The 12801-nt window shown below is 43.4% G+C and overlaps 1 protein-coding gene across 1 annotated transcript in view; it reads right to left on the reverse strand.

The window, feature by feature from the left end:
• The window catches only part of LOC134221715 (nuclear RNA export factor 2-like), a 31729-nt gene that overhangs the window by 141 nt on the left and 18787 nt on the right, over nt 1-12801 (reverse strand). The window contains 2 exon segments of the mRNA XM_062700902.1: nt 3302-3402; nt 3482-4258. Coding sequence (XP_062556886.1) covers nt 3302-3402; nt 3482-4258 — 878 coding nt within the window.

A 12801-nucleotide genomic window follows, 5' to 3' on the forward strand; every position in this document is an offset into this window, starting at 1 on the left:
ACACGCAGTCCAATTTACTTCTCATTAAACTACCCATCTTAGATGATGCTCTTGTCGATTCTAACAACTTTAATTTGACGGGAATATCGGAAATAACCCTATTTGTTTTATTTTAAAACGTATTATCCAAGCCGCACGAAATTTCGTTGACATGGATTGATTCCCACTCTCCCAATCCACCGTTATATTACGGATCCTCAAGCGACATATGTACAATGTACCAGTAAAAAACCTGATAGAAATCCCATAGCTATCGTCCGATTGATTTTCCGTTATTCTTCATAGAACCTAGAATTTAGAATTCATTTTTTTATATGAATAGGGTAAAAGATCCGATAGTCGTGTTCCTATAGTTGCGGTAGTGTTATTTTAACAAAATCTACGTATTTAACGCAGCAACCCATATTGTCTATCAATTTTTTGACCTGTCATTACTGAAATAAAAGAAAACAGTCAAGAAAATCCTCCAAATCGGTAAAGTAGCACTTAATCCATATATTTTTCTTGCTTTGATCAATAGTTAGAGTCCCATGAAAACAATGGATTCGTAACTATAGGAACACAAATTAAAAAAACCGCAACCAGGAAACTGCACCAATAATTGGAGGTATCATTTTGGTAACAATAATGGTTTCTGCAGCGTTTGGAATACTTTTCGTTTAAATATAATTGATGAGCTGTTGGATAAGTACTTAAGGTAAGCGACATGAAATATAGATGTGGTTTTAGCGAAGAAATAGTGGAGGAACGTGCTTAGTTCCTCCACTATTGGGTCTTTTACCCTACAGGTAGTAATTTATCGCTGTTAAAAAAACATGAAAATTTTTGACACGTAGGAAAACAAATTCAAATTTCAAGGCTACTTTGATGTTTATGTGAAGTAAGTTCACAGCATATGTCATTGTTGAATCACCCCTTATCGGGTTTATGGCTAGCGTAAAAAGCTGGATACGCCGATGAATCCAGAGATGTGAATCATCGGGCAGCAGGGGCCTAGCCTAAGGGGTTGACGATTCCTCCCTCTGAGTAGTGCACAATTGGTGCACATGAGTGGGAGTTGGGGGTTTTACAAGTAATGCCCCCACGGAGTGAAAGACCATATGTTGGCGAGCACACAAGTAAGTCATGCATGGTACGAAAGGTCTGAGGGGTGGCAGTGGGTGGTACCCACACACCCAGAGTGGTGTACAGGTTTGAGTGCACAGGTGTGAATGAACGTATGTATGTGTGTGAGAATTAGACTCGCACGGTAAAAACGGTCAAAAGGCTGGCAGTGGGTGGTACCCACACACCCGGAATGGCGCAATCGCGCATGTATAAGAGGTCTGCTGCGGCAAAAATTAGTGGGCTGCTTAGGCGGTACAGTATGTGGGCAGGCATACCCATTTCGGGTCAGGAAGTCCTGCAGTGCGAACGAGCCCGGCTTGAAGACTAGGTGCTCGTGGTGGGGTTGTCTCAAATTATGGAGTGTGACACAAACCCTTCTCGGTCGTCACTGGCATCCGGTAGCCAAGACGAAAAGAGTGAACGGTATAGTATGTCGAATAGAGTCACGTATAAGTGAGTCTCGCTAGGCCTGGTAGGAGTGTCAGGGGTTATGTCAGAGGCGCCTCGTTTATACGTTCTACCTGTTCATGGAACAGGTAACCATTTTAAGTTCAGAAGTAGGAAACTTAATGTACTTACAATAAATTTTTCAGCAATTAATTATTAGGGCAAATAATTACTAAGTGAAATTTAAAAAAAATCACGTAATATTTCTAACGATGATTCAACATTTGATGAACCGAAATATTGCGTAGACAGATCAACTCAACAACACATGCTTGGCGTACAGTCAAATTTCAGCTAAATATGTGTTTCTCTGACGGATAACATCACATCACATTGGTAGGAAGCAACGACGCGCCGTACCTTCGGCTAGACTCGGTCAGAGTGTCGGGCTATGCTTTGCCGTAAGGCGTATCGCGCACGCATTCGTTTATACTTCGATGATTTTGAACGGTTCGTTTTTCTTTTTTCTCCTAATGATTATGCATCAAACAGAATTCAGCATCAAGAACATTATTAAATTAATGTTTGATTTTTCAAAAAAAAACATCAAATAATGATTTTTTTTCCCTAATAATTAAGATCAATATAGAAAAAGGTATAGTTTTCACTAATTTTGAAAAATTAAATAACTGGAAGACATTTCAGCTTCTAAATGTGTCTTATGGGTCGTCACAATCTGGAGTACCATCTAATGATAATACTAATAGTGTTTAATAACATTTCTTTCATAACAACAAAATATCTGCGAGCTTAAATGTTAGAGGCGATGCGTCCTGTGCACCCGAATGGTGGAAAGAGCCGATTTAAAAATCTCCATTCTGAGCAATATCCAGTTATCGCAAACTGTTACCAAGTTAGATTTCGGACGACTTACGAGAGTTTAACATTTTAAGTGCATTTGAATTTAACACATTTCTGGAACAAAAGAAATTAATAAGCTGTTAATTGTTTTGTAAATGTTCTTCTATAACATTTTTTGACGTAAACTACGTCTAAGGGGAAGCCTCAGATACAGGGTGCAAAATGAAAATTTCCAAATTGGGGACCGTCACGAAATCATGTAAGATTTCAAACGGTATAGCGTTCTTATCTTTCGATGGATTTTTGACATTTGCTTATCAATCGATTCAGAAACTCTCCAGCAATTTGCCACATTGATACTATTGATTATCCACGTAAACTATTGAAAAAGTTATTTCTTTCCAAACTGGGTGAAAAATTCAATCCCGTTCATAAATTCCAACACGGACTCAGATTGTAGAACGTACGGGCCTTTGATCCACTGCTTCGTTTTCCCTGTGTAAAGCCCGTGTTTCGCGTGGCGCGTCATTCTCATTCTGCATGTCACGGAGAACGGACGATTTCGTTCGCATGGGAGGGCTCGTTGATTGAGATTTATGAGTGATGATGGGATGAAATTTTCGTCAGGTGGTGGTGGCGGTCGTGGCAACAGCAGTATATCTTTTCATCGTGTTCCCAACAGCATCGTTGAATCTGGCAATCAACGTCGTGCTGTTGATGAGGCATACGTGGAAATGAATCGGTTCTTGTCAGGACCACCATTTTGGGAGGAAGGTTAAGTTGAAATAATTTTTGACGTAAACTACGTCTGAGGGAAGACTGATACAGGGTAAAACGGAAATTTCCAAATTCGAGACCGTCGCGAAATTAGGATAGATTTCAAACGCTAATAGCGTCTTTATCTTCGAGCTGATTGTAGCACACAAACTGAACGGAAGTACACCGATCCTCCAAGCAACGCATACACCATTTGCGGTTCAGGCGTGTAAGCTCCTGAAACACGATAATCGTATTTTCGCGCTCTTCGCTGTGCGGTACAAATGGATCCTATCAAAATTAAATATGAGTAAATAAATATATCAAACCAAGACTAACGTACCAACTCTGTTGGTGTTTGTTAACTTACCGCCACTTCGGGTTCGTCATGGTGCTTGAATACGTTCTCTCGTCCATAAGTGGTCAAATTGTACATATGAAACAGATCATTGTAGATTTTGAATTCAATCGCCTTTTCAAAAATACCAAGTCCTTTAGCACATGGTTGAATGTAAAACGTCCTCGTGAATCCCAGCACGAAGTCATCGCTCAACAAAGAGTTTGCCATTTCCTTGAACGCACCATGTACAGTGATTACAACGCACTCCGGCCGGAAGATGGGTGTATCCACGCGGAACGAATAGAAATCATGTTCCGTCTTGGGGAAGGAAACCAAAACGTTGGCAATGCGTTCACTACCCACCACCAAGCTGCTAATGGCGCGATCAATATTTGCCAAGCGAAGCAGATTGCGGCTCTTTCCTTGGTATGCATTCAAACGCACTTGATGGGAGTCCATCGTTTTCGACTGAGTGAAGCTGCTCGTCATGGAGAACTGCGCCTTCGGGTGGTACAGATCCTTCAAACTGGACCGTTGGAACGAATCGTAAATGGAGAAATAGTGCTTGACGAAGGATTCGGTGAACTTATACGCTTCCGGTGTGCAGATGAAATTTTGCGAAAAGTTCACATTTCCATTGTCAAGCAGTGGGATCCCGTCGAGCTTTTCCATTCCTGGGAAAAAGGTGCGTATCTGGCGAATGTACTCGATACCGGATTCAGCTGCATTGCAGACCGGATTGTTGTCCAGGAAAATCTCCTTGATTTTATTTTTGATGACACCTTGCAGGTCGTCGAAGGATCGGATCTGTAGAAGAGAAAGCGGAAATCGTTAACACTGCAGCACGGCTGATGAAAAGGAGCTATTGTTAAAAAACATTCAAGCTTGTAATAAGAGTCTTAGTTAGAATTTCACATCGGTTTAGTATTACAGCAACAGATAAAATAAGAGGGGCCCTCCTTAGCCGTGCGGTAAGATGCATGGCTACAAAGCAATACCATGTGAGGGTGCTTCCCGGCTCTGTTGAACTTCTATAAAAGGCTGGATATATCCGCAAGCAGGCCCTATCAAAGCGACTGTGTGCCGCTGAAAGCGCACTAGCGTAGTCCTGGAGTGGGAGGACTTTAATGAAACCTGCATGAGCGCCTGTCATAAGACGAGTTTATACCATCCCATGGAATTCAATGGGATGGTATAAACTCGTCTTATGACAGGTGAAAACATTCCACTAAAAAGCTCAAAATAATTCTCTTATCTGCATGAGCGTCTATTTCCCATATTAGGGCGGCCCCAAACAGCGTCTGACCCGTAGCGGGCGGTTGAACAAGAAATGCGGTGTCACGACAGTCTCATCCCGTGGCTATGTATCGCAACCCTGGTAAGGCTTCATACTAAAAAATCAACAATCTACCCCGAAAAATGTAATCGAAAATACGGGGTTGAACAATCGCAAGGGACACTGCAATGTTTAACGGAAACTGTTTGGAAACTCGGTACATGGAACGTTAGGACCTTGTTGGAACCGGCAGAAATTTTCCTTCTTACTCAAGAGCTGCAAAAGATGATTGTGGAGGTTGCAGCACTTCAGGAGATTCTTCGATGGCGAGGAACAGGAGAACGGGAATTCCGCGCAGTTGACCCAATTGCGGATACTTCATTCAAGTATGTATCACATCTACTACAGTGGCGGCGAGAGTTGGTTTCGTAGTGCTTGGTGAACATCAGCGTCGTATAATTAGAGGCCGATAAGTGATCGTAACTACGTGTAAAGAACTAAGGGCAAGTTATTCAATTACAGCTTGATCAATGCATACGCACCAATTAACTACAAACCCGATGATACGAAGGACGAGTACTGTGAGCGTCTAGACAAGACCTACGGGGAGTGAATATGTTGTGATCATAGTAGTTCAGTAATTCGCGTCGCTATGGACTTGTTATTAGTAGCTAAGGTTTCAATAAAAATTTTCATTCCATTGTAAGTGTTCAACCTAACAAGTTGTGTAAGTCTTTTGCTCTGCAATAGGTTATGGGCCCAGCAATTGGACCATGACCGGAGCCGTTTTAAAAAAGTTTAATTTAAAATAAAGAAACTCATCAAGAAACTTTATCAAATTGAAGTATTCGCAAACTGAAGCTGATATGTCGCACCCTGACAACGAAATCCAGCAGAATTAAAGGACCGCAGCTGAAGCAAGAAGCGTTCGTGTTGGCGGAGGTTCCATTGGATTGCCGGCAATCGAGAAGTTACGAGGTAGGGAGAATTATACGACATGGGCGTTTGCGATGCGGATGATTTTGATCCGTGAAGGATGCTGGGAAGCCGTGAATGCGGGAACCGTAGCAGCTCAAGCTGCAGTACCGGACGATTTGAAGCAACGTGCGCTGGCAACAATCTGTTTGAGTTTGGAGAGCTATAACTATAGCTTGGTGCTGGATGCGAGCGATGCACGAGGTGCGTGGAAGAAACTGGAATCGGCATTCCAAGACAGCGGCCTGAACAGAAAAATTGGGTTGCTAAGAAAATTCACTTCGATACGTCTTGTCAACAGTCCAAGTGTCGAGGCCTACGTCGATGAGCTGATGAGTACGAGCCACAAGCTAGCGTCGGTAGTATTTAAAGTGGATGATTCCTGGTTGGCCGCAATGCTTCTGATGGGTTTGCCGGAAAATTATGAGCCTATGATAATGGGCCTCGAGGCGTCTGGCGTTGCACTAACGGCTGATGCAGTGAAATCCAAAATACTGCAAGATGTGAAGATCGAACGAGGCGCTATCAGTTGCAGCAAAGAAGAGGCGTTCTACAGCAAGCATGTACCAAAATCCGGTAAGTCAATGGCAACAAAGCATAAAGTCACCGAGAAAACGTGTTTCAACTGCAAAAAACCGGGACATTTCGCTGCAAAGTGCCCGGAGAAGCAGCCGCAAACGAAGCCAAACAAGCACAAAGGTCTTTGTTCAATTTTTGCCATGGGAAACGTGAACATCAGTGAATGGTATTTTGATTCCGGTGCCACTTGCCACATGGCACGGCCGGATCAAAAGTTCATTGGTGAAATGCGGATGAATCAAAATGTTGGAACAGCGAACAACACCGCAGTATGGAGGCTGTATAGCAAAGGGCTCCGTCCGAGATGCTGGATAGCAATGATGGTCGGATCGATATCAGTGAAGTTCTAAAAATCCCCGATCTAGCCACCAACTTATTATCAGTGAGTGCAATCTGCAAAAAGGGAAATACTGTCATTTTCACTAAGGAGAAATGCGAAGTTTGGGATGATGATGGTGATCTGGTCGTCAGCGGTGTCGAAATAGATGGCTTATACAAAGTGAATCGTCCAGAAAAATCGTTTTTGGCCGGCAGCATAGAGCTTTGGCATCGACGTTTGGGACATCTTCATGAAGGCGGCCTAAAGAAGTTGAAAGATATTGCGAATGGAATCGATTTTCAGAACGGGTCTCTAGCTGATTGTATTGCTTGTCTGGAAGGTAAACATGTGAGGCGTTCGTTCTCAAGCAGCGAATCAAGAGCTGAAGAGCTTTTGGAGCTGGTACACCTGACCTCTGCGGTCCAGTAGAGGTTCCATCGTTGGGAGGAAGCCGTTATTTTATTACGTTCCTAGACGATGCAAGCAGGCGGGTGATGGTTTATTTTCTGAAGCATAAAAATCAAGCACTCGAAGCGTTTAAGTCATTCAAGGCCAAAGCAGAGAGACAAAGTGGTAAAAAGCTAAAAATCTTGCGTACAGACAACGGAACGGAATATGTGAACGCAGATTTTCGGAAGCTTCTGGAGTCGGAAGGAATTCGTCATCAAGTATCATGCCCGTACACGCCCGAGCAAAACGGAGCAGCAGAGCGGATGAACCGCACACTGGTGGAAAAGGCGCGGTGCATGCTGAACGATGCGAAGCTAGATAAGAAATTTTGGGCAGAAGCTATTTCAACTTCTGCCTATGTGGTGAATCGATGTCCTACACGTTCACTGAAAGACAAAACACCAGAAGAAGCGTGGACTGGAAAAAAGCCAAACCTGGAAAACCTCAAGATTTTTGGTTCTAGTGTAATGACCTTAATACCGAAAACTAAAAGGAAGAAGTTTGATGCTAAATCCGAAAAGGGAATCTTTGTTGGCTATTGTGAAGATACGAAAGGCCACCGAGTGTACAATCCTGTGAACGGTCGTTTCAATGTTAGCAGAGATGTCGTAGTGTTGAATGAAGGTATCGCTACGTGTGTAGAAGGGTGCCTAATCAAGCCGGTGGAGTTCATGGAGCTATGTTGGGAAGAATTCACTTATCCACTTCCTGATGCTATCGAGCAAGAAGAAACTTTCAACCAAATGAGTGACAACCCTAATAATGCTGAGGTAGAGGAGGGAGCCGTCGGTTTTGATAGATCGATTAGTGAAGAAGAAGCTTTTGAAGACGCCTGTGCCGATTTTGCGCTCCCACCGCAACTCAATAGACCAGCTGATGAAATGCAGCAAGAGTCAAGGCGCAGCGGTCGGGAGCGCCGTTGTCCAGGCAAGTATAAAGATTTTATTAGTTACGGTTCCTTTTCTGGTGGTATCCATTCTCCTCAGTTTCCCTCAAACAAGACCTACAATGACGAAATGGATGATCCGATAAGTTACGAAGAGGTTCTGCGGCGGCCCGACCGAGAATGTTGGATGGCTGCGATGCGAGAAGAAATCATGTCCCTGAGCGACAACAGCACTTGGACCATCGCTGATCTGCCCGAGGGGCGGAAAGCAATTCGGAACAAATGGGTGTTTCGTACAAAGAGAGGGCCTGACGGAAACATTGAGAGGTACAAGGCTCGCCTTGTTGTAAAGGGGTGCTCTCAACGACCTGGTCTGGACTATGACGAAGTGTATTCTCCGGTTGTGCGGTACGCAACCGTACGGTATTTGATGGCACTGGCGGTGCGTTACAACTTGGACATTGATCAAATGGACGCTATTACAGCATTCCTACAGAGCGAACTAGAGGACGAGGAAATATACATGCTCCAACCGGAGGGGTTCGTTGTGCCTAACGGAAAAGTGTGCAGGTTAAAGAAAGCTCTTTACGGTCTCAAGCAGTCCAGTCGAGTGTGGAATGCTCAGCTGGATGTAGTGCTGCAAGAGTTTGGACTGAAGAGGTCAAGCGTCGACCCCTGCTTGTATTGGTACATACGCGGAGGAAAAATTATGTTTGTAACCATCTACGTTGACGATTTTTAATCTTTACAAACGACAGGAAGCTGAAAAGAAGTTGAAAGCCCATCTTCAGAATCGTTTCCAAATGAAAGACCTTGGCGAGGCGCAACAATGCCTCGGTATCAGAATCACAAGAAGGCGTGAAGACGGCAAGCTTTGGTTGGATCAACAAGCCTACATAGAAGAAATCATTCATCGATTCGGTTTGGCCGATGCCCATCCAGTGGCAACACCAGCAGATCCAAGCAACAAATTGAATAGATCGATGGAACCGAAGACAAAATCTGAAACGGAAGAAATGAAGTTAATTCCATATAAAGAAGCAGTCGGCTGCTTATCGTTTGCAGCCTCAAGTTACCCGGCCCGATATCGCATTCGCAGTGAACGTTGTGAGCCAGTACAGTGCCAACCCCGGACGTCCTCACTGGGATGCGGTGAAACGGATAATACGTTATCTAAAAGGCACTATCGCAAAAAAACTCGAATATTCGGAAAGCGGTCCAGCGGAAATAATTGGTTACAGCGATGCCGATTGGGGAGGAGATATGGACGACCGGAAATCTACAACTGGTTATGTTTTCATGATGCAAGGAGGGGCAATCTCATGGAACGTCAAGAAGCAGCCTACAGTAGCTCTCTCATCCTGCGAAGCGGAATACATGGCCATGTCTCGCACTATTCAGAAGGCCATGTGGTGGAAAAATCTTCAATCGCAGTTCTTCGATGTTCAGTCTATTTCCATACACTGCGATAATCAATCGGCAATCAGCATAGCAAACAATGGATCGTACAACCCTCGAACAAAGCACATCAGCATACGATACCATTTCGTGCATGACAGTTTGCAACAAGGCGTCGTGAAGCTAAACTACATATCAACAACGGAACAGCCCGCCGATGGTTTCACCAAACCGATAACCATACAGAAGCAGCAGGAATTTCGGAAGATGATAGGCGTCGCGGATTAGGGAGGAGTGTTGTGATCATAGTAGTTCAGTAATTCGCGTCGCTATGGACTTGTTATTAGTAGCTAAGGTTTCAATAAAAAATTTCATTCCATTGTAAGTATTCAACCTAACAAGTTGTGTTAGTCTTTTGCTCTGCAATAGAATAAAACACGACGTGAAATTCATCATTGGTGGCGCAAATGAACAGAATGGAAGGGAAGAGTTCTTTCGCCCAGTAATTGGAAAGGATAGCCTCCACGCAACTATCAATGACAACGGCCTAAAATGTCGCCGCAGTCATGACAATGGTAATCTGTTGTAGCACCAATTTGGCACGCAAGAATGTTCGAAAGCACACCTGGAGACACCCATATGGCAATACGTGTTCTCAAATCGATCATATTTTGAAGGACGGTCGGCATTTCTCTGATGTTATATATGTGAGGACCTTCCGAGGCCCAAATATTGATTCTGAGCACTATCTGGTGGTGGTACGTAAGATTTGCGCAAAGCTGTCCAACATTACCGGTTTTAGGGGTGAGAGAAACATGCGACTATCGTGCAAGGGCGTTCCGGAGCAATTCGCTCATAAGCTCGAAAAAAAGATAAGAACAAAAGAATGACTATCTGGAGACAATTTGAACGCATTGTGGGAACAAATCCACGAGGCGATCAATAAAACAGTCACAGAGGTGCTTGGTAGCAGACAAAAACAACGGAAAGACTGGTTTGATGTGGAGTGCCAAAAGAAGACAGGAACACCGTCTTTGACCAGATGTCGTACAGACTGAACACTTAACACCTAGCATGCGACAACGGACAGGACACATAACACCCAGTGGACTAGTAGAGAAGTTTTCGATTAGGAAAAGTTTCCTCCTTACCGCGGCAGTAATCCAATCCACACTCCATAGCACATGCGTCTAGATGCTTGACGTCCATAACCTTGCGGCCACGAAGCCCCCTTCTTCTATGGAGCTACATTCTAGTTGGAACTTGGCCTGCTTTTCAATTAAGTATTCTGATAGCATTTCCTATGTTATTATTTGTAAGCCCGGATAGGCAATCCTACGGCGTTGCTCACAAGGCTAATGAAGGCCCTAAAATTAAGGGCAGCCGTTGTAAGAAACGGATATGACGGAAAAGTACTCTCGGAGCCAGAAGGAAGCTTTGCCGGAAACGACGCGTAGAAGTTCTAAAAAACAATCAACGACATGCGCAATAAAAGCACACCAGCACCAGTCATGATCAATGACGACTCCGGAAATCTATTGACTTTGAGTTATTTTTTATTTTTATTTTTTCTCCTTTATTCAAGTGATTTTTACTTTAAGTTGCATATACAATCAGACAAAGAGAGAACAAACAGAATAAGGATTGAGGATGATGGAGAAGCAGTGGAGCCACCAACACTAAACGAAGAGAGTAAAGGCTATTCGAGAGCTAAAGAACGGTAAGGCTGTTGGGAAAAACGAAAACCTGACCAAGTTTCTTAAAGTTGAGAACGGCTAAACAAAAAATCCACCGAGTGATTGAAATGGTTCGGAAGGGAGTAGAATTACTATCGAACTGGCTGGATGGCTGCATAGGTCCTATCTACAAGAAAGGGCACAGACCCGATTGTGCTAATTATTGAGGTATTATAAGGCGCTAGGAAGAATGGAGCAGAACGATATGCGGAGGTTTTATGAGACTGTCAATGGCGTGCGGTGGAAGACTGCGCCATCTCCCTTCATGTGCAACGACCGGCATTCCGGCATTTCTCAGATGTCATAGATGTGACGACCTTCCGAGGCCCAAATATTGACTCTGAGCACTATCTGGTGGTATGTAAGATTCACGCAAGGCTGCCCAAGATCACCGGTTCTACACGTGAGAGAACCATGCGGCTGAACATACAGCGACTATCGGGCAAGGGCGTTGCACAACAATTCGCTCATAAGCTCGACTGGAGACAATTTATTTGTAAATCTTCTCTTTTAAATTCAGTATATATTATTACAACATACAGCGCAGTTGAATTCAATCTTCTTTTATTTCGAAAACCGGATATTTTATCTAATTGTTTCTCCATTATGTGGGGAAAATCGGTCTAAATGGACAACTGACAAAGACTGTACATAAAATATGTATCTAAGAAGTTTGTGTAGACATTATTTGATTATGACGGTAGATTTGTGTTCACTCTGTTTCCCTTCTGTTGTTAATATCAGATGATGTATATATTATTTGACTTTATATGAGGAGAATCGGGCGAAACAGACAAATAAAATAAGTATGATTACTTTATGGTTTCAAAATATGGAAGAAATTGGTGAAACGGACCAATTGCCGAAGTCTGACCCACCTGAATATTACCCTACAAAGCTTGAAGATCAAATTGTAAAACTCCCGAGCGGAAGGGTTGCCAAATTGCCGAATAACTTGGACAATGTCTACGATGTGAAGAATGATTTTATCATCTCTAAAGTGGAGTTAATGGATGGGAAATGTTAAGCTTATACAGCATAGAAGACTACGGAGGTCTTGACACGTTGGTTGTATACCGAATAAGCGGCAATTCAAAAATATATTCCGTGACCGTAGAGAATCCGGAAGAGGCCGTAGGCTTCGTGTCAGGCCGCATAAATGGCTTTTTGCAGTTGAAGAGAATCTGAGGATCGAGTCCAATAGAGAAGGATACTCATCGAGAGCAAGCTGTAGTTCACCATTCCCTGTGTCGCATCGGACCGAGTCAGACGCATTTAGTTTGGATCTCTCACGCGAACTCGATCAAGTCCTTTTTTTAGTTTACTTTGCCAAATAAACGGCACCGAACTTTCGCAAGGTGAATTCCTGGCGACCAGAAGGAAGCGGGCTGTAATTGGTAAATTACCAACCGGTAATCATTACAGCGCCGTGAATATCAGCATTCGGACAGAGCATCATCCATCCCCGTACGACGACGTTCGTAGGCGCCTACAAAGGCAGCAACAAAACGGCTAAGTACCTATTCGCTTTGTATTGTTTGCATGCGGTGGAGTTGGGTACACTTTTTTCTCGACAGAAAGAATCGGAAAGTGCAGAAAGAGTGGACATTAGCCTGGTTCAAAAAAAAATTTTTTTCTTAAATAAATTTATTTAAGTTTTTTTTTATCTATGACACATGAACGAAGTGAGTGGAGGCGGAACGCCTCCCAAAGACAATGTCGTTTGCACGC

This window comes from Armigeres subalbatus, chromosome 3, assembly GCF_024139115.2.
Source record: "Armigeres subalbatus isolate Guangzhou_Male chromosome 3, GZ_Asu_2, whole genome shotgun sequence".
Taxonomy (NCBI): Eukaryota; Metazoa; Arthropoda; class Insecta; order Diptera; family Culicidae; genus Armigeres; species Armigeres subalbatus.